At 36.5% G+C, this 22,154-nt stretch overlaps 1 protein-coding gene across 5 annotated transcripts; it reads right to left on the bottom strand.

Annotated features, from left to right (window-relative positions):
• Nucleotides 1-152: 152 nt before the first annotated feature.
• GEMIN2 (gem nuclear organelle associated protein 2) lies at nucleotides 153-21,945 on the bottom strand. Of its 5 annotated transcripts, none has more exons than XM_025870144.2 (10): nucleotides 21,760-21,944; nucleotides 21,289-21,373; nucleotides 19,812-19,901; nucleotides 18,921-18,980; nucleotides 15,882-15,995; nucleotides 14,182-14,226; nucleotides 12,983-13,051; nucleotides 7,993-8,103; nucleotides 5,817-5,875; nucleotides 153-908 (listed from the first exon to the last, which is right to left on the bottom strand). In XM_025870144.2, exons 1-10 carry the CDS (start codon nucleotides 21,927-21,929, stop codon nucleotides 869-871), a joined length of 843 nt encoding a protein of 280 aa, XP_025725929.1. In that variant the 5' UTR covers nucleotides 21,930-21,944; the 3' UTR covers nucleotides 153-868. The 5 variants fall into 5 exon arrangements, 4 of the variants coding, with proteins under 4 accessions (XP_025725929.1, XP_025725927.1, XP_025725928.1 ...); XM_025870142.2 differs by lacking the exon at nucleotides 153-908 and adding an exon at nucleotides 917-3,628 and having other exon boundaries at nucleotides 21,760-21,945; XM_025870143.2 differs by lacking the exon at nucleotides 153-908 and adding an exon at nucleotides 917-2,814 and having other exon boundaries at nucleotides 21,760-21,945.
• Nucleotides 21,946-22,154: the final 209 nt, after the last annotated feature.

The raw sequence follows: 22,154 nt of genomic DNA, 5'->3' as shown, positions 1-22,154 counted from the left end.
AGAAAACATTCCTACCTGATAAAGAAATAGGTAAATTTTAAGTGATATGACAAGAGATTTGACAGACAAAACAGATGACTTATTAGGGTATTATACAAAATGATTTAAGAAAGTTTTATGTAATAAAGCAGTTGAAAAGTATTGAGCTTAAAGGGAAAACATTTGATTAGTTTTGTTGCTGACTATGGAAACATTTGCCATTTAACCAATAATCTTAATTCTAATGCTAAGGACATTTATCCATTGTCTTTTGTTTTGTTCAAGAGTCAAAGTAAGGGGCGCCTGCGTGGCTCAGTCAGTTAAGTGACTGCCTATGGCTCAGGTCATGATCCCAGGGTCCTGGGATCGAGCCCCGCATCAGGCTCCCTACTCAGTGGAGAGTCCACTTCTCCCTCTCCTCTGCCGCTCCCGCTGCTTGTGCTCTCTCTCTAATAAATAAATAAAATCTTAAAAAAAAAAGAGTCAAACAAGATTTTAATAACCAAAACACATTTTCAATAAAAGTTTGTATGTATATGTAAAGAAAGAATGAAAAAGCACCAAGGATCTCTGTAAAATTTCATCATACAGTTTCTGTACAGAATGCTTCATCAATAAATGGCACTCAGTTTGTTTTAAAAACATGTAATTACAGAAAACTGTTTTAACTGTTCATCAAAAACTGGCTGGTTGGGATTTTCCAAAGAATACTTCAGATATTCAAATCAATACAATATATCTTCTAAATGTTAACTTCAGATGCACAGGTTAAGATGAAGACCCTTCAAATAATGTTGAAGATGTAATTCAATTCTCACTTAAGTTGCCCCTGTACATCCTCAGACTGCCTTCATCACAAGTATCTTCTACCCCTGAGAAGCCAGCTACATCAAGATGGTTCATCAGCTAAATCACGTTGGTCAAAATACCTAGTAAAAAAAGAATTTCATGTATGTTTAAAAATATTAATAGCAGCACTACTTGTAATAACAAAACACCACAAATAACCCAAACATCCATCAATAAGGGCACTCATTGAATAAACTATGGTACATCTGCACAGAAGACTCGAGGCTTTTTATAAAAGCCTTTTTTATAAAAAGAAATGAAAATACACTGCTATATAGTGTGACTTCTAGGATTTATTAAGTGAAAAAAAACAAGGTACAGAACAGTATGTTTAGTATGCTACCTTTTGTAAGGATGTGTAGGAATGCAGATATATTTATATATACTTGCTTACACTTTTAGAAAGAGTGAACGGAAGGATAAACCAAAAATTAATAATAAATGGAAAACTACAGAAGGGAGAAAGGCTAGAGAGGATAAAGGTGGGTTCTAAAATATTTCAAATGTACTTTGAATTAAAATTTTAACTTTGGAACAATGTAAATATTTTATGTAATTATAAAACAAGATTAAATAAGAAAATCACCAAACCCAAACAAATGGATCTTCTCATTTATCAGATTGCTGGCCTAACCACACAGAAGGGAATAATTTCTAAAATGTGATGTTCTGGTGTTTGTCCCTAGTGAGATATACCAGAGAGAAAAAGAACTGCAAAGAACTCTTAAACTGATTTCAACAGTTGTACTATCAGTAACACTGTTAGTATATTTATTCTGAAACTATTATGTGCATATTGTTGGATAAAGCCAATAACTGTTAATGTTAGAAACCAGAATTTTCAGCAGAGGAGAAAAGAAACATAGGTTAAAGAAAAATCATGTAATCTTAAAACAACTGAAATTTCAATCTGAGGTCACGATTTCATTTTTCTCTTTCTAAAAAATACATACTTCCTACCTGTGGTCATTGAAAAGGCCTAAAGGCAACGACCAACCTGGTAACAGCTAGCTTCCCTAATGTCCAAATTGTGGACTCCAAATACCATTTTCTACTTTAGAAGAGGAACCAGCAGTCCTGGGAAAAAAGACTGATTCCAGATCTGGGGCCAGAAATGTCTTAAGATACATTTGAACCATCTTGATATACCTGAAATAAAGAAAGCTATAAAAGACCGCCAGGGTTATATAGAACAAAAAGCATAGGAACTGACCTAATGGGTTCCTACTGGCCAAAGGCGGAACAATTTGAGCATCAACAAAGATAATGACTGCAATATCCCTTTACCTGAATGCAGTGATCAGCTTCACACTAAAAGTGGAACAACCAGACATTACGTGCCTCCTGATGTGCACAACAGCACTCATGGAGTCTTGCCAAACAAACAAAATAACACTATATAATAATCAAACCTTTAAACCAACCTACCAGCTTATAGAAAATATGGGGGATAAATGAGCACATTAAACACTATCATGAAGATAAGATATAGCTGTCAAAACCAAAACATGGGAAATTTTACAAGTCAAAGGACTTTTTTTTTTCAGTAAATAAATGGCAAAGAGATAAACCCAGGAAATTGATGGGGAGACTCAAGACATATCAAACAAAGCAATGAGTGCATTTTACTTGGATCCCGATTTGGGTTTTTGTTTTGTTTTTCGGGTTTTTTTTTAAAACAACTGTTTTATTTTCCGTCAACCTTATTTCCATTTTGTTTGACTTTGTGGAAGAGTGGCTTAAGACTGCTTGGTGGTTGTTCCTATACATTCAGTGGCCTGAGCAGTGGAAGCTGCAGGCTAGTCTTCAGTGGCAGGCTGAGCACTCCAGTTTTCATTCAGTAGGGAACTGTCTGTGACCAGTCTGTGACTTCAGGTTGAGGCAGTGAACTCAAGAGCTGGAGCAGTCCATTCACCCTGAAAGTCTTCCTTGGTCACAGCCTTTTCAGCAGCAGCCTGTTCTTCCTTTTCAATCTCTTCAGAATCCCTGTAGTAGTAGAGATCAGGCATGACTTCGCATGGGTGTTCATGGGAAATGGTGCCAAGCACGCAAAGAACTTCCCGGGCCAGGATCCGCCACATCAGACCAACTGAGTGAGCTCCCTTGTTGTTATAAGGAATGGCATTGTCCATCTAGCACAGAGCAGAGTCTGCATTACACAGAGCGATGTAGGCAGGTTAACATAAGACACCTCTGTGACAGGCTGTGTCAGTCCTAGGATTAGTAACCACCAGAAGTCTTGGCTCCAGGAAGGCTGCCTGGATCTGGTTAGTGAAGGTTCTAGGGGTGAGGCGGCCAGCAGTAGGGAGTGGCTTCAGTAGCAGCAGCAAAGTTCAGCACAGCTCGCTGGCTAGTATTTTTGGATGACAGGACACTGACATCAGCTGGGTTTTCGATGGCAACAGTGGCACGAGTTGCCAGCAGAAGCATCTCCCAGGTTCTCTCCAGATTGTTTTGGCTCCACGCCCAGCATGGAGCCCAACATGGGGCTTGAACTCACGACCCCGAGATCAAGACCCAAGCTGAGATAAAGAGTTGGATGCTTAACCAACTGAGCCACCCAGGCGCCCCTCTCTTCTGATTTATGATGTAAATATTATCACTTTTCCTTCTGCAGATGTACTATTCCATTTGGAAGTCAAGGTTGGTGCTACCTAAGTGGGTTCCTCCTGTGAGGAATTTGAGGACATCCTCCTCCTTCATTTGCAGGATATCAAGGGCTCTGGACGTATGAAAGTTTCTCTTTAAGTTACCATGGGAATGCAGAACAACAGCATATGGTCGGACCCCTCCCTGGCTACTGTAGAAAGGGAAAGGGTTGAATCCCAATTTGAACAATTCAAATGTAAGAAGACATTCTGGGGACAGTTAAGGAATATGAAACATGAACTGGGCATCAGATAATATTGTGGAGTTATTAAATTTATTAGGTTCGTGATACCAGTATTAGAGTCATGTTTTTAAAAGGTCCTAATCACTCAGATACACTAAAACAGGAGAAATGACATGTCTGAGATTTGTTTAAAATACACTGACAAAAAATATGAGACAGATGAAACATTCTGGTGAAGTTAATAAATGTTGAACTTGGGTGGACTGCTTGGGTTGGGGGGTGCATTTTATTCTACTGCATTCGTATGTGCTTGAGAATCTCCAGAAGCAGCAGCTTAAGACATTTTTCACTGATAAAATAATTAAGGTGGCTAACATATGGCTATTAGATCCCATTTGAATAGGTATTTCTATCAATTAGCAGTTTTTGCCTTAAAGCTATAAAACAAAAAAGACCAAAAAAAAAAAAAAAAACCACAACAGACTTATAACAATATTTGCTACTTATATTGAAATGGCTACTGCAAAAAGTCAAGGTCTATGTTATCTTTTTTCAAACTTTCTAGAATCCTCTTTAAGTCTGCTTTTCTTTTTTTTAGAGAGGGCCCGCTGTGTGGGGCAGAGGGAAATGGAACCTTAAGCAGGCTCCATGCCAACGTGGGCTCCATCTCATAACCCTGAGATCATTACCTGAGCCCAAATCAAGAGTCGACGCCAAATGAGCCACCCAGGCACCCCTCTTCTGCAAGTTTTCGTAAGCGAAGCCTATAGTCTAAGAAAATTTTCTAGCCTAGAACTTATCTTCCATTTTTACGTAATGTTCTGAGGAAAAAAAAATAACCATGACCAATTACTTGGATATTTCTTTTCTCATAATTGCACATTATAAACTATCAGTGGATTAGTGGTCAGATGATATGTTTAAGTCTCTGGTTCCATTCAGTACTAGTTTACTGAACCTTAATTACTTAATGTTTCTGAACCTGTGTCTTCATCTGTAAAGTAAAAGAAAAAACTGAGTTGCGAGGATTAAAGACCCAGTATACGTAGCACCTAGGGCTCTCATTTAATCCTTATTACCAAGAGATGAGGTTGTTTGATACGGGCATAGTCCAGAACTTAGCTCTGGAGCAAAGCTGCCTGGTTTTGGATCCTAGCCCTACAATTTACTAGCTTTGTGATGGCAGGAAAGTTATCTCTGTGCCATGATTTCCTCAAATGTAACTGATCACAGCACCTACCTTCTAAGGATTAAATGAGTTTCTATTATGAAGCACTAAGAAAAATGCTTGGCACTAAGTGCCTAGTTAAGTATTAGGTTTCACCAGCAGCGTAATTATAAATTTAGAAAGTATATGTTGACCACATGTGTACTCTGAAAAACTGTCTTGTTTGAGGAAGGATACTGGACACAGATCATTTACCTTCTCACTATTTAAATATAAAGCTTTAAAAAGTTATCGGCATTAGATTAAAAACACTGACCAATGTACAAAAATATCAAGCCCAGAAAGAGACCTAAAATAAACATGTGTGCATGCATATGTGTAAGTATAATACACACATACTCATACACATGAATTCAGAATATGAGAACATTTTCAATGTGGAATTTCAATGTAAGAAATGAAATCAAACACATACTAAATATGTCCTAACTGAAAATGAATAAAGAAACAGGCAATTAAAAAAAACTGCAACAAAATATTTTTTACCCTTACTGGTAATTAAACAAATGCAAATAAAAATAATTTGTATCTTTTTCTTATTAGAATGGAAATATTTATATCAACCGAAAATGCCCAAAAAGGGCATTTTTCTGGGCTTCTTTTGAATAGAAGATGGGCAGTCTGACACTTTCCTGGGAAAAGAGAAAGGTAGGAGTTTCTGGAAGGCAAACTATTAATAAATATCTCAGTTTTAAAAGTACATGCATGCCCTTCAACTTATTTCTAGGAGTTTGCCCGTAGGAAATAATAGAGCTATAATGTATACAGATCTACACGGCAGCAGTACTTTTAGAGAAAACTCGAAATACAGGGAATTGTGATACATAAAATATTGTTTCCTCACACCTCAATTTCCTCTGCTTGAAAATGAAAACAGTATTTTCCATTAATAACATATTACAAAGCAAAGAGTCAAGGATTACTTACCTGCTAACCAGGCAGATTAATAAATTCAAAGCAGGAACTCGCTCATCATCTTTGCTGTCCTAAAGAAAAAAAAAAATCAGAAAAATGTAGAGTGTTCTCCTTAATATTTTTGAAACAAATTTCCTTTTAAGATGCAAAATATGAAAATTTTATTAGATAATAGTAATAATCACATGGAAGTAGAAAACCTCAAAGAAAAAGGAGAAAACTAAACCCTTGGGAATCATCTGACATGATCTTTTTTAAAGATTTATCTATTTGTCAGAGAGAATGAGAGAGAGAGAGCAAAGCAGGGGGAGCAGCAGACAAGGGAGAAGCAGACTCCCTGCTGAGCAAGGAGCTCGATGCAGGACTCGATCCCAGGACCCCAGGGTCATGACCTGAGCCGAAGGTAGACGCTTAACAGACTGAGCCACCGAGGTGGTCCCTGCATGATCTTTTAAAGAAAGGTCCTTAACAGGGAAAAGAAATAAAGCGTTGAAGGTTTAAAGGAGAATAACTTGGGAGAGAGATTTTTCCCGGTTCCAAGAGAGGAGCAAAAAAAAACCCCCAATGTCCTAACTAGACAGTAGTGAAAACAAACTATATAAAAATATTTTAAAGAACTTAGAATTGAGGAATGAAATCCTGGCTTCTAGCATAAGACATACCAGAAAATACTCCCAGCAGATCAGGGTTCTCAATTACGATGGAGGTAGTTGCTGAACTATATATATATATATATATATATATATATATATATTTTTTTTATTTATTTATTTGACAGAGAGACACAGCGAGAGAGGGAACACAAGCAGGGGGAGTGGGAGAGAGAGAAGCAGGTTTCCCACGGAGCAGGGAGCCCAATGCGGGGCTCGATGAGGGGCTCGATCCCAGGACCCTGGAATCATGACCCAAACCGAAGGCAGACGCCTACCAACTGAGCTACCCAGGAACTGTGTATTTTATAAAGTGGTGTTACAGAGCGTGAAGTTTATTTTTATACATTTCAAGATATAGTTACAATAACCTATCGAGTAATGTTATAACAGACATGTCACATGTTAATTCAAACTTGGGACACACTTTCATAATGTTAGTGTACTCAACTCTGTGTCAAGCACTATATGGAACAAAGCTGAATAAAACATATTACGTGCTAATAGCAGAGAAGATGAAATATCCACATTAACTTTAATGAAAGGAAAAAATATGAAGTATACTGAAAAAACAGAATGCAGAAATTCTTTTTAATTGTTAGGGTCAGGGAGAGTATCACAGAAAGTGGTTGAATATGAGCCAGATTGTGAAAAGTAAATGGTATTTAGATGCAGGTTGGAAGAGTGAAAAGGCACTTCTGTAGAGGAAATAAAGTCTAGGAACAAAACATGGGAAATATTTACCAAGTAGCAAGTACATTTTGCTTGGAGTACAAGCCATAGAAGCTAATTTGGGCCATATCATGGATGTTTAACAAAAATATTTTTGAGTAGTCAATAGAGAATGAGTATACATTTTGTGTAAGAGAAAGGGATGAAAGAAAAAAAAATAACAAGTGAACTTAATCTGGCATAAGATTTATATTGTAATGCTGCAGGCATGAGTTAGTGAAGCGCCTGATTGGAGAAATTCGAAACAATCATCTTGCCAGACTGTTAGTTGACCACTCTAACTTCTTGTTTTCCCTTACTCTTTAGCAAAGGAAGCTCATTTTAACCTAAGCACACTGTCCCCCAGCTAAAAGCAAACATTTCCCATAGTTCCTTATGGCCATGTGACTAAATTCTGGCTAAATGAGTTACATATATATAACCAGATATGCTTGTGGAACCTCTGGGAAGCTTTGTTAGAGGACAACCTTCTCTTTCTAGTTCCTATAACCGAATATAATGGCTGACTCCAGCAGCCACCTCGGACCATGAGGTGAACTTGATAACGGAAGCTACATGAGGCAGAACTCAAAAGCAGGGTTACTGCCATATTAGATTTGCTCTGTCCACCTGCAGACTTCCTTTATCTAAGAAAAACATGTCCATTTCATTTAAGCTACTGTTATTTTGGGCTTTTTAAAATTATGTGGCCAAATTTAATCTTGACTAATAAAATATTCCACGTTTTCCTATTTCAATGGCATCCTTTTTTATCACCATATAAATCAATGAGCGCTCTCAATTTGAAACAGCAAGTTGTAACTTACCACTAAGAGCCTTACTTCAGAGCACCTTCTTGCAAGCTGCCGAATCAGTGAATGAGCCTCAGGTAATAAAGGTTTTTCAAGACAAGCCAATAAAGCATAAAGCCACCTTCCCTAAGTAAGATTTTAAAAAGTAGTAAGTAGCAAATACTGTACCATAAGTTTAACTTATTTTTTAAAATGTCCAAGGTTGTATCTGGTTATTTGCTATGAATAAATTAATGTAACATTAACTGTATTATATTTGGATGTAGACAACAAGGGATCATCTAGACAGCCAGCTGATATTTTCTGTTATCTTCTTACTACAGACACAGAACATTGAACACTTCAAAATACCCTTAGTTCCAAAGAGTTCATTTCAGAGATTCTTACTATAATTGAAGTCCCAATTTATAGGTAGAAAACTACATTAAGATGTGCATAAATCCTTGCAAAAATTAAGACACATATTTTTCCTCTGCCCTTTATAGACAGATATACAAATAATTTTATAACTTTATAACTTTGCCCCGTGTCTATACAAAGGAACTATACTCTAGATGAAATCATGTTTTGAGGGACACCTGGCTGGCTCAGTAAGTGGAGCATGCGACTCTTGATCTCGGGATGGTGAGTTCAAGCCCCACGCTAGATATAGAGATTACTTAAAAAAATAAATCTTAAAAAAATTATAAAAAATGTTTTGATACTTCTGTAAGTATCATGGCAAACTAAATCTATCCCCCAATTTTTTTTTTTTTTTTAAAGATGGAGCCCAATGCATGGCTTGAACTCATGACCCTGAGATCAAGACCTGAGCTGAGATCAAGAGTCAGATGCTTAACCAACTGAGCCACCCAGGCACCCCATCCCCATCCTCTTTATTTTATTTTTTCTAAAGATTTTATTCATTTATTTGACAGAGAGAGACACAGCAAGAGAGGGAACACAAGCAGGGGGAGTGGGAGAGGGAGAAGCAGGCTTCCCACAGTGCAAGGAGCCCGATGCGGGGCTCAATCAACCTGAGCCATAGGCAGACGCTTAAATACTGAGCCACCCAGGCGCCCCCCAATCCTCTTTTAAAATGAAATTTTTTTCAATTACAAAAGGAAGAAATACTAAATGCTGAAAAACTGAATACAAAAAGCACAAAGTAAAAAACACCTGCAACCCCACCATCCAGACAGTTTCTAATTTTAAAAATGCTAATTTTTATCTTTTTCGTATTTATATGTACAACTTTAAAAAAAATAAAGTTCCATTATCATAGTAACATTAATAATGTGGTAATAACATTTTGTAGCCATCTTTTTTACTTGCAATACATAATGAATATCCCCCATGTTGTTAAATGGGATTTGGGAGGGAATGTTATTAATCTCAACACAGCACTTATATAATACTCTTTCACCAAACACTTATACTTTCCTGTCATTGCTGGTTTAGTCTTTTCTTCCCCAAACTCTGTGAGAGTATAAAATTAGATATTATACTCCTAGGACCCAGACTTGAGTTGGAACACAATAGGCGCTTAAATTTTCTGTGGAATGAATGTTCCATTTTGGATGACCATAATTTACTTAACCAATTTCCTATTGTTGAGCACTTAGGTTTAATTTGTTGCTGTCATATAAAAAATAGTGTGATAAATATCCTTGAACATAAATTTTAGACCATCTCTGATTGATTTTTTGGGCTAAATTCCTAGAAATAAAATGGTCGTATCCAAGGGTATGTATGTTCATAAATGTTTCTGAGATATCATCAGTGAATTGTGCCCCAGAAAAATTATATGAAATTATATTTCCACCAGCAGTGTATATGACTGAGTTTATTCTGAGCAACACATCACTTTGGAGAAACCTAAAGAATATTAAACAATGTTTACATAGCAATTCATGCAATAAAAAAAATTAGCTCCTCAAGCTACCCCAAATCAATAAGACTTTTTCTTAAACAAAAGATTCATATCCAGGTTTCTTTTATAAATAGTAAGTGGAATTCTCTTCTATATCAAAAAAGCTATTACACATTTAAATTTGGCTCAAATTCTGAGGGCTACATTTACCATATATAACTGGTATTCAGGTATTCAAATGGTGCTTAAACCTCTACTGATTGTCTAAGATGTATTTATACTGAGAGGTGCCTTTTCTCAAAGTCAGTGGGCTCACTGTGGTAATACTAAACGTAAAAATAAAACCCAAAACAAGATAGCTGAAGATATTCCTTCATACCTCACATTTGGATGAAAAATAAGGCTGTATTTATTTCTCAAGAGAAAATTAAAGTAATCCCAAGTAAAGACATTTAAAAAAGATCCATTTTCCTTTTGCTAGTTTATGATAAGCAAACTTTGTGATACCGGTTTTTATACACTGATATTCTCAATAGTAGAGTTCTGATAGTACGGTTAATTGGATAGTGGAATTGAACACCGTTGATTTAAGAGACAGATTAACTCCAGGTTAGAAGCAAAGGATTAATTAAGTTAAAATTTAGTAAATCAGTTGTCAGTTCCTCTGGCAAATATAGCTACTTTTTGGTAATATGCTCTCACTAATTAACAGGAACAGCCAAACTTATCACCCTCTTCAGTGGGTAATCTTTAGAAGTTAAAAAAAAATAAAAATCTTACAACAAAGAGTTGAAAAAATAAAGATTAAAGGACGAGAAGGAAAACAGGTCAGGAAATAGTGCTAAAACGTCACTATCAGAGAGAAAGAATGGATATAGAATTTAAAGTTCAATATCCAGATTCCAATGAATAAATAATATGAATATGAACAAAGTTATCTATTAAAGGTATACCTAATATACCTATGATGGAAAAATATTCAGTTTCACTGACATTCAAGGAAATACAAATTACATTTACTTTGAAGTGCTACTATAAATTCACTAAATTTGAAAATAAACAGAAATCATAAAATGTTAGATGGAACCATATGGAATTACTGATAATCAAATTTTTTAACCTACAAAAATGGCAAATGCACATGGTTCAACTTAAATTGGAATTGCAGGGAAAAATAAGAATCCTTTGCCAATGGCATTATTAACTGGTTCATTCCTTTTGGAAAGCAGAATGTAACAAAACAAAAGCTTATGAAATCTTGATCCAATAATTCTACCCTAGCAATATCCTGAGAAAATGATAATTAAAATGAAATTAGTATAAATGTTTATAATTTAGTCATGATTATAAAATATAAGAACCCAGATGGTCAATAATGAGAGAATCAAAGTAAACTGAGACATTAAGACAATGGAAATTATATGAATTACAGTATCACATAGAAATATATATATGTAATCTAAAGCTAAAAAACCCAGAATAATGTATGAATTACACTATGTAAAAGACATGTTTGACCACTGAATCAGAAACCGTGATTTTGTCTTTCTTTCTTTCTTTTTATTTAGTTAGTTAGTTCCATGCTGGGCACGAAGCCCAATTCAGAGCTTGAACTCACAACCCTGAGAACAAGGCCTGAACTGAGCTCAAGAGTTGGATGCTTAACCATGGTCTTGAAATCCAATTTACAAAAGTATATCAAATACCAATAATAATAGCAAGCACTGTGTGCCAGGCATTACTCTAAGGACTTTGTATACAGTTAATTCCTTGAATCCTCCAATAACCTATGAGCTGTTACTTGCATTTTACAGACAAGGAAACTAGAGTACATAAAGATTCAGTACTTGCTTAAGATGATACATACCCTTACTGGTGGAACTGAGAGTCACACCCCAGCAATACAGCTATACTCTTAAGAACTATGCTGCACTGCCCCTCTGCTTTATAGTTTTATATTCACAGCTCATTTTCACCTTCAAAAATGGGTCAGTTTGGTGGACATGATATAAATAATATGCTTAATCCCCTAGGAAGAAATTTTATTATTCTTTCAAGTTAGATTTAATTTTTAGAAACATATATTTTTTATAGTTAAGGATATTTGCAAAAGAGTGTACCTGAAGCTCCAAAGCTCCCTGTCAAAGAGTAAGATATAATCTTTGCCCACCAGAAACTTATAGTCTGCTGGGAGAAACAGATAAACCAACACTGCAATACAATGTACAAGTTTTGAAGCCTGCCATTCATCCAAGTAGCTAAGTCTCTTATGTAAGTATAATGATCATATTCTTTACCACGAGATTTTCATTTTTTGTTTTTGTATTTTATTCTTTTAAATCTCTACTATATAACATGTACATTTAAGGGAAAAAATTAATGTTTAAAGTCACTGTTTCTGGGGCACCTGGGTGGCTCAGTAGGTTGAGCATCTGACTCTTGATTTCATCTTAGGCCTTGACTGATCTCAGGGTCATGAGTTCAAGCCCCATGTTGGGCTCCACGTTGGGCATGGAGCCTACTTAAAAAACAAACAAACAAAACAACACACACACACACAAACAAACAAAAAAGAAAATGCATTTCAAATTTCTTTAAGCCAGTGCTACTCAAAATGGGATGTCCAAACTGGATGTCAGTTGGTGATCTATTTGTTACTGGACTGCAGTAAGATAAGTTGCTTCTCCCAGGATATAAACAAGCTCTTTTTTTTTTTTTTAAGATTTATTTGTTTATTTGAGAGAGCAAGAATGAGAGGGAGAGAGTACATGAGAGGAGGGAGGGCCAGAGGGAGAAGCAGGCTCCCCGCCGAGCAGGGAGCCCGACGCGGGACTTGATCCCGGGACTCTGGGATCATGACCTGAGCTGAAGGCAGTTGCTTAACCAACTGAGCCACCCAGCCGCCCTAAATAAGCTCTTTAATTGACTTTTTCCAAGGCAAATCTTTCTCAATGAAGGAAGTTTAATGTTGATTTGCATTCTACTGTAAGTTCCTTATTTCACTGCAAGCAAGCATAGTTTGCATTGTACATGTAGTTATATGTACAAGTATAATACACACATATACATAAATATCTTAGAGTCATATCTCATATATAAAATAAGTCTATACAATTTTGTCTGCATTATGAAAATAAAAAGATGCGATACTACCAATTCTGGAGTAAAGTCTCTTTCTCCAAACCAATTACTCAGATATTCCAAGACACTAGTTACTGTTGCCTAAAAAAAGGGGAAAGGGAAGGTGAAAGAAATGTATTAGTAATAAAACAAAGACAAGTTCAACATGGGTTTCATTAAGTTTGGTTAGAAAGCAACTCTGATATCTAAAATAGCCTCGTTCTTTAGACTTCCAGAGAAAACTGACTGTATTTAGTAATTTGGTTAGGTGGCTCACTCAGAGAGAAGAGGCTTTTTAGACATATTTTTATATACTTTCAAGTATCAATACCTTGGCTTAAATCCCAGGATTTAGTTTGTAACTACTAATTTAGTTTATAAATACTTGAAAAATTCCACACGCTCTTAAAAAAACCTTTGCATAAATACCTTCAAGTTATTTTCATTAAGTCAAAATCAAAATATAAGGAGAAAGTTAGCTGGAGAAAGCTCTGTTTTCAAAGTTATATAGATAGAATTTACTAAACTGTTGAAAGTATTCTCTTGCTTCTTCAAGCATAGTTGGACACTTAACAAAAATCACTCATTGAATTTAGTATAACTACTACAGTATTTTAATGCAAATGATCAAGTAACTGAGACCAGTATATGATTTACAATAGACCACGACACTTAAAAAAACTTATTTTCCAAGGGAACCAATGCTATGTGAAGGCAAAACAATCAAATTTTTCATTTGCTCTTTAAATGGATAACAGAGTTCTTCATCCTAAAAGAGTGAAGAAGCTTCTGATCCAAGAAATTATGTATTTCATTCTTAATGGGATGTGCAGGACATCTGGAACTAGAAATAACAATCTAACCTTAGTTTTACTTCAAACCCCAGAATCTAAGACTTAAAACTGAAATGTATACAATTGAAGAGTTTAGCAACATGGTTTAGCATGAGCTCTGGAATTAGATCAAACAGGGGGTAAATCCCAGTGTTGCCATTGTAACTTGCTGAAAAACCACCTGCAGGTCACTTAACTTTGAATTTTGTCTCCAAATCTATAAAAATTGGATATTAACAATAATTCTCCATATAGGGTTGTATTGGGGATTAAATAACAACTGTTACAGAGGTTAGGACAGGGCCTTATATACTGTAAGTATTCAATAAATGTGTTCATATTCTCATACACATAGAAAACAACAAAATACATACATTCTTATTATTAGATGGATTTTACCTGATTCATTCTGCTAACAATACTAAGCAAGGGAGGAAAACCAATCTGAAAGAAAAATAAGACTGAAATTTACTAAATGGCATTATAAAGGGTGATTCATTGTTTTCAAACTGGTCAATTTCTTACCACATTTTTTAAAAACAAAGAATGAATAACAGGAAATTCCTTCATTACCCATTATAATAAGACATTCCATCAACTATTATGTTGGTAATGCCTCAAAAAATGTTTTGCAATTTGAATATATAAATTTAAAAATAATGACTTTAGTAATTAAAATATGAAATTTCTTAAACTGATACTATGATTAACATGCTGCACACTTTCAAAATCTTCAGCTAAAGCTAACATTTTCAGGAATTAAGGGTACTCAGAGTAATTTTTTTTTCAAACCTAATATAATTCAATTAAAAAAGTATTTTGAAGGTTAATGCTGGGAGCCTTCGTTACGAAAATAGCACTGACTTTAGAGAAAGTTAAGAGGAGGATGTGCGTTAACTCTGCTTCCTTATGTTATGGTTCTTCCACATGGTGTATTTTCCTTGTATATATTTTGTAGTAACAAGCTAAATAAGTTTTAATTTTTTGTCAAATTAAAACACATTTTGAAATGTAACATCCATTAGGGCTATTATCCAAAAGAAAAACAGATTGTGTAACAAACAGGGCCAAGTTAGTTCACTTCCAGATCTGAATCTATTTATACCCCACCACCATGTGTAAAAGTGCCTATTTTCCCAGCCCTTGTTAATACAGCGTATCAAATTTCCTTTGCCAATGTTATCAAAAATAGCAGCTCAGTGGAGTTATGAGTTATATTTCTATTATGAGTGAATATGGCATCTTCTAACAGCAATTCATATTTTTCTTTCTGTGAGCTATTTATTTCTTTTGCCTTTTCTGTTTTAATTGGGTTCTTGGTCTTTTAGTGATTTTTGGTGTTTGTTTTTTTTTTTTAAAGTAGTCTCCAGTGTGGAGCCCAATGTGGGGCTTGAACTCATGACCCTGAGATCAAGACCTGAGCCGAAATCAAGAGTTGGATGCTCAACCTACTGAGCCACCCAGGTGCCCTAATTTTTAGAGCTTTTACATTTTTTGGATCAATTACTTTTAAATGGGAAAAACACACACCTTGGGGGGCCAAGAACCAGTTGGCCACATAATTTATGATTAGAATAAAGCCACAGGAAATTTAAATATAACTTTAAAACTTCATCTCCAGAATACGAAATCCACTAAGCATTTTTAAGCACCTAATTGTGTCATGTTTTCCTTTGTTTCCCTGACTACTCACAAGTCATAACCCATGCTTAATCATTAAAAAAACAAACGAACCCTGATACTATCTAACTCACGAAGTTAACACATAGCTAAAACCTAAGAGATATGAAGCCCACCTAAGAAAAGTCACAGTACATTGTTTCAGAAACTGGGCTGCACATTTTTAAGTTAAAGAGCCAATTAACTAGGTCATAGGTTGGGAAACATTTTCTGTAAAGAGCCAGACAGTAAGCATTTTAGGCTTTGCAGGCCACACACTGTCTCAGTAACTTAGTATTATAAAAAAGACACTCTTAGCTCATGGGCTGTACAAAAACAGGCTGCAGACTAGATTTGGCCTAGGTTGTAGTTTGCAGAATCTTTGCATTAAATCATGCACCAAAAGTAGAACCCTTTTTGTTTATCCACAGATCACCTACTTGCACATAATCGATTCCAGGACCTTCACTTGTAGCTGGTCCAACAGCTCCTTCAGCACATAATCTTTCACCCAGACAAAATTTTTTCCAGCCTTCTTCATCTTCAGATTTTGGCTAAAAGAAAAAAAAATTTACTTATTTCTATGTTTTGTTTTTTTTAATGGAATAGTAAAAAAGATATAAAGTCCTCTATATTCCTACCACTTCAACAGAAAGATATGGTGCCTGTTATGGGCTGAATTTGTCCCCCCCAAATTTCTATGTTGAAGCCCTACCCTCTAGTATCTTAGAATGTGACTGTATTTGGACAAGGCCTTTATAATGGATTATGTTAAAACCAGGCTTTTCGGGTGGCCTTTCATCATCTAACCAATGTCCTTATAAGAAGAGGAAATTTAGGGGCAGCTGGGTGGTGCAGTCAGTTAAGCGTCCAACTCTTGGTTTATGTTCTAGTGGTGATCTCAGGCCCCTTGTCGGGCTCCACGCTCAGTGCAGAGTCTGCTTGAGACTCTTTCCCCGTCTCCCTCTGCCCCTCCCCAATGCCCCCCCATATGTGCACACACTCTAAAATAAATTAGGGGTGCCTCGGTGGCTCAGTCATTGGGCATCTGCCTTCGGCTCGGGTCATGGTCCTGGGGTCCTGGGATCAAGCCCTGCGTCAGGCTCCCTGCTCGGGCAGGACCCTGCTTCCCCCTCTCCCACTCCCCCTGCTTGTGTTCTCTCTCTAGGATGCTCTCTCTCTCTCTCTGTTAAATAAATAAATCTAAAATAAATAAATAAATAAATAAAAAGAGAGAGGATATGTAGACATAACAAGAGGCACTAGAGATGCTTGTGCACATAGGAAAAACCATGTGAGGACATAGCCAGATGGCCACGTGCAAGCCAAAGAGGACTCAAGAGGAACCAAACCTGCTAATACCTTGATCTTAGACTTTTAGCCTAGAGAACTGTGAGAAAATAAATTACTGTTTGCTAAAACACCCAGTCTGTGGTGTTTTGTTATGGCAGCCCTAGCAAATTAATACAGTGCTCAAGTGTTACATATTATGTGAGATGTGTTTAGTTTGGATACTGACAAATAAGGGTTTGTTCAAGAGGGTGATAAAGATGGAAACTGGTATGGGAAAAATGCACTAAAAACACAAGAATGAAAGATGTTTATGCCAGGGAAAGAGACAGAATTAAATGCTTCACATACTTGGAAGGGCAGTCCAATCAAAGAAAGAACAGATTTATTCTACACTACCAAATGCAGACCAGTGGAGAGAAACATTGACAAAACAATTTTTGATTGTACACAACACCTTACACATTACTTTGCATAGGTGTAGTTTCTCCTCCTGAGGATAAATAGCTTTCATTAGATTCTCAGGACAAACATGAGACCCCTGAAAGGTTAAAACCTATTGTATTAGAACAATGTATCTGCCCGTTCCCTTTACTCCATTAGGTCAGAGACTATTTCTATTTCAGGTAACACTGAATACCCTGATTATTAAAGATAGGTGCTTAATAAATGACTGAGTAAGTCAATAAATAAATGTTTATATTTATCTAGTTACTTTAAATAAAATGTCAGAGTACTTTACTTTAAAAATTTTTCATTATTTACATAACATTTACTTTTGCCATGATAAACATGCTATTAATATTTCACTGTTTTGATGGATCATAATTTATTCAATCAATTATGTTTGGTCATTTACATTTCTGACAAAATTATATTGTCATAATATTACTGATGCAGCTTCTTTTTGAATTAGTAAGCATGTACCCAAAAGTCCTTCTACTGAGCAAGAAAAAAATACGTCTACTTACCTACTTACCACCTGTCCCCCTACCCCCTTTTCCCAGGAGGCCTCACAGAACAGCAAAAAGCTTTATGGCCAAACTTTGGTTTGAATCTCAGCTATACCTTTTATGAGTTAAATGATCTTGGGCAAGAGATGTTAGTTCGTTTCACACATTTCCTAGAGCAGAGCTTTTAATTGGTATGGAGAAGCAAGTAGAGTCCATATACTGAATTTCTCAGCTTTCAGCTCATAGTCTAGGGCTATGCAAGCAGCCTCCTCCATTTATCCCAAGGTATTACAATGTAAAAGATATTACGAAACACTGCCCAGAGAAAGCTTCTAAAATCTGAAATCTATGAACTACCTGAAACTGGGAGCAAAACTGTGTGCCCTGGTGCACACAATTTTTTCCTCTGAAGATAAGGATTGCATGAAGATAAGATGTATGATTCTCAGGAAGAATATGAGACTCCCTAAAAAGCTAAAAGTCTTGTCCTGGAGAAATATATCCATCTCTTCTCCAACTCCCTTTTTTATTCAGTAGTCCAGATACGACCTATCTCCTGAAGTTGAAAATTATATCTAAGCTGATAAAGCACAGAAAATACCACTTTCTAATATGCACAATAGGCTTTATTAAAATGTCACGGTATTAGCGCCATTACCTCACCAGGAAAATCCAATAAGCCTTTATTCAATCTTTTTGTAAACACTGAAAATGTATTTATTTTCTAAAAAGGCAATGTCTAGAAGAACCCTTAAAAATTTGTAGAGGCTGGGGTGCCTGAGTGGCTCACTCATTAAGCACCTGCCTTCGGCTCAGGTCATGATCCCAGGGTCTTGGGATCGAGTCCCACATCGGGCTCCCTGCTTGGTGGGAAGCCTGCTTCTCCCTCTCCCATTCCCTCTGCTTGTGTTCCTGCTCTCACTAGCTCTCTCTCCGTCAAAAAAATAAAAAAAATCTTAAAAAAAAAAACTTAAAAAAAATTGTAGAGGCTGAACAATTACCTATTCAAAGTCTCTCAAGATGCTGTGGATTAAAACTGCCATAAAAATAACAACTTGCATTACTGATTCTATACTTTTAAGGCTACTAATACAACAGAATTGCTTCTATTAATGGTGAATAAAAAAGAACAAAAATAATATAAACTAAGTAAGTGAATCTTTAAAGACTGGCAGGAAATATGGACTATTTCAAATAGGCACACACTGTACAACTTAACCAAAGAAACTTACATACCATGGTCACGTTACTGTCTAACTGTTGTGATTTCCAGTGACTTCTATGTCTGATCACACTCTAAAGGAAGAAAAGTTAGGCAAGTGACCTTCAGAGAATGGATAACTGAAAAGAAATCAATTATGAAACATCCTAACAATCCTGAAACTTGGAAGACATGTTTTAAACTGTATTATGTCTAATGATTATAATCTGGTAATTGATTTATAAATATTTTAACTTTATCCTTCAGAATAATGAATCTTGGGGCGCATGGGTGGCTCAGTCGGTTAAGTGACTGACTCAGTTTTGGCTATGGTCATGCATGATCTCCTGGGTCATGGGATCAAGCCCCTCTTCGGGCTCCACACTCATTGCTCATGAGAATATGGCTGAAGATTCTCTCCCTCTGCTCCTCCCCCAACTCACATGCCTGCCTGCATGTGTGTGTGCTCTCTTTCTCAAGTAAATAAATCTAAAAAAAAAAAAAAAAAAAATGAATCTTATTTTTCTAGCTACAGTCTAAGAACAGAAATAAATCTTGAGGGAGGAAGGCAAGAAGTGGTCTAATTTAAAATTCAATTAGCCAACATATATTACATCATTAGTTTCCGATGTAGAGTTCAATAATTTATCAGTTGCATATAACACCCAGTGCTCATCACATCACGTGCCCTCTTTAAAGCCCATCACCCAATTACCCCATCCCCCACCCACCTCTCCTCCAGCAACCCTCAGTTTGTTTCCTATAGTAAGAGTATCTCATGGTTTGTCTGATGACTTCCCATTTAGTTTTCCCTCCTTCCCCTATGATCCTCTGCGCTGTTTATTATATTCCACATATGAGTGAAACCATATGTCTTTCTCTGGTAGAAGGGGTTTAATCTGATTAAATAATTAAAGTACACTTACCTGTCGAACAGATGAAAACTGTGCCACTTGTTGTTGTTGCCACTGAAGTGTGGGAGAATATCCTTCAGGAGCAGGTTGGCATCCTGAAAGCTGGAGATCAGTTCATAAATATTAGAATCAATGTTAGTGTTATAACTAGAATCTCATGCCTCTGCAAAGTAAAAGCAGAATCAAGATGAAAAGTAATAAAGTAAATGATTAAGGTTATATAAGAAAGAAACTACACTTCTTGCAGATGCAAAAAAGTAGGCCTTTCACTTCATTATTTCTGTCCAAGTTTAAACATTAGGAAAAGATCCTTGTGGAGTCACTTCAATAAGAGCAATCTGGAATGGTTTATAGTTGGGAGTTTTTAAACTAAGAAATCTAAATTATATGAGCCCTGAAGATAGAACTTAGTCCTACCTTTCTATAATAAAAAAACTGTTTGAAACAAAGAGATATATCCCAAATAAAGAATTCTGTTATGGGCAGAATGTACTCAAATAATCTAAGACACTTGACTTTACAAAGGCTACTTTAGCTTCCTAAGACAGCAAAACAGTTCATAATTGACGACAGACTGCCCTGAGATAAAAGTGTACTTTTCAAAAGCTAGGTGCATGACATTCTTGTCCATCAACTAAAAATTTCTGAAAAAAAATTATATGAAACATTATAGTATCTGAATTAAAATATCCTGATAATAAATATCAGATAAAGAAATTACTTGGAACATAAAAGGAAAAGGACCTAACACAATTTAAAAACTGCTGCTCTCCTTTGACCTTAGGTTAAATAGCACGACCTTAGAGAGACCTTCTGCGACAACTCTACCTTGTACTTATTGATCATTATACATGCTAATTTTCTTATCAGTAGTCACAATATATAATTACTTAGTTTGCTTGTTCACTCTCTGTCTTCCGCAGGAGAATGTAAACTCTACTAGGGTGGGGATTTTTGTGTCTCATTCTCTCTTGTATTCCCAGTGCCTGGCACAACCTAGTCACTTAATAAAAAATATGCTGGATTAATAAATGAACAAAAATGTTCAAGGTGTGCAAGTAGCTAGAAAAACATTAAGATACTTGAGTTTCTCTTCTTAAAAAACAAAACACAGTCAAATTCAGAACATGCCAACTACACTAAATAACATTAAACACCAGCCCTAGAATAATTATGAAGACAAATGGAAAAAGGTTCCCTAAAAATAAATGATAACATAAGTAACCCATTTAAAGAGTCTTTTAGGACTGCCCTAAAGTATGATGAGTCTCCACGAATGCCAAGGTTACTGAAAACCTCTCTGGAGGCAGTAAATGCCAACTGTCCTTTTGGGGGGAAAGTACAAGCTAATGTTTAATATCACAGGGAGTAGTCAAATCTTACATATAGCATGAAGATACTGTGGGATACCATAGGAAAAGTCTTGATCTTTCCACTTGGGCGGGGGAGGGGGAAAGGGGAGAATCCCCTGCTGGGTAATAAAACTCACAGAAACATTCACACTTTGCTTCCTTTTCAACTTCTTTGGGTCAATCTGAGCTACCACAACATCTGGACATTGAGCTGCTTCGATCCTACAAATAAGTAATAAATGCAAGAAATGTGATTACGGCTGTGCTTTGTTCATGTGTAGTAAAACGAGCGATCCATTTCTACGGTTCTTTACGAAATAAGAAAAAAAGTTCAGAATTGCCATTCACGTACTAAACAACGTATTTCCGAAATTAACTGGATTGAAAGCAAGGAAATCAAAAAGTACACATCTTGACACAGGTAAACATAATTAGGCTCATAAAAACTCGCCCAGGTAAATATGTAATCAAGTGATCTTGATTCGACCCTACCTCGCGAGAGATTGGGAAGGGCAACAGAGGCGGGGCTTTATCACACTTAGGGGGTCGAGCTGTGCCCAGGGGCAGAGCGGACGACCAGCCCACCCGCACAGGGCCAAATCACTCACTGGACCCGCCTCAGGTATTCCTGAGGCGTCCTCGGGGGTACGGAGGGATCAAAACTTTCTGTCAAGTCGCAGGGCTCCACTGGCAACAGCCTGGGCATCAACTCTTCTACTGCAGACTCCACTGGTATCCACGCCATGGTTTTTAATCCGGCCAATCCCACCCAGCGCATGCGCCAAATCTAGGTCACAGCGCAGGCGCAGAGGTAGGCACCTTAAGCGCGGAGTTGAGGGAGGCAGGGCTTAGGGGGCGTAATTGCACTTGAGGAAGCCTGCTGATTGTCCCAAGGTTAAGGGTCCGGTGGTGTAAGAAGACAGTGAATTTAGTTCCTTGCAGAAGTGGTTCTGAGGTGTTTCTGTGTGTTTCCCTTCGTTCTCTCTTAAAAGGCGAGGGTAAA

This window comes from Callorhinus ursinus, unplaced genomic scaffold (assembly GCF_003265705.2).
Source record: "Callorhinus ursinus isolate GAN/ISIS: 27379988/994484 unplaced genomic scaffold, GSC_fseal_2.0 scaffold8, whole genome shotgun sequence".
Lineage (NCBI taxonomy): Eukaryota > Metazoa > Chordata > Mammalia > Carnivora > Otariidae > Callorhinus > Callorhinus ursinus.
This window is presented reverse-complemented; position numbering and strand designations above follow the sequence as displayed.

Excerpts from the sequence above, each read along its gene's own strand:
- GEMIN2 (XM_025870142.2), bottom strand. The coding sequence starts at position 21,929 with ATGCGCTGGGTGGGATTGGCCGGATTAAAAACCATGGCGTGGATACCA. Across the intron at positions 19,902-21,288 it reads AGCAAAGTGTGAATGTTTCT|CTTTCAGGATGCCAACCTGC; the intron begins GTGAGTTTTATT and ends ACTGATCTCCAG. Across the intron at positions 18,981-19,811 it reads AGTTTTCATCTGTTCGACAG|AGTGTGATCAGACATAGAAG; the intron begins GTAAGTGTACTT and ends TTCTTCCTTTAG.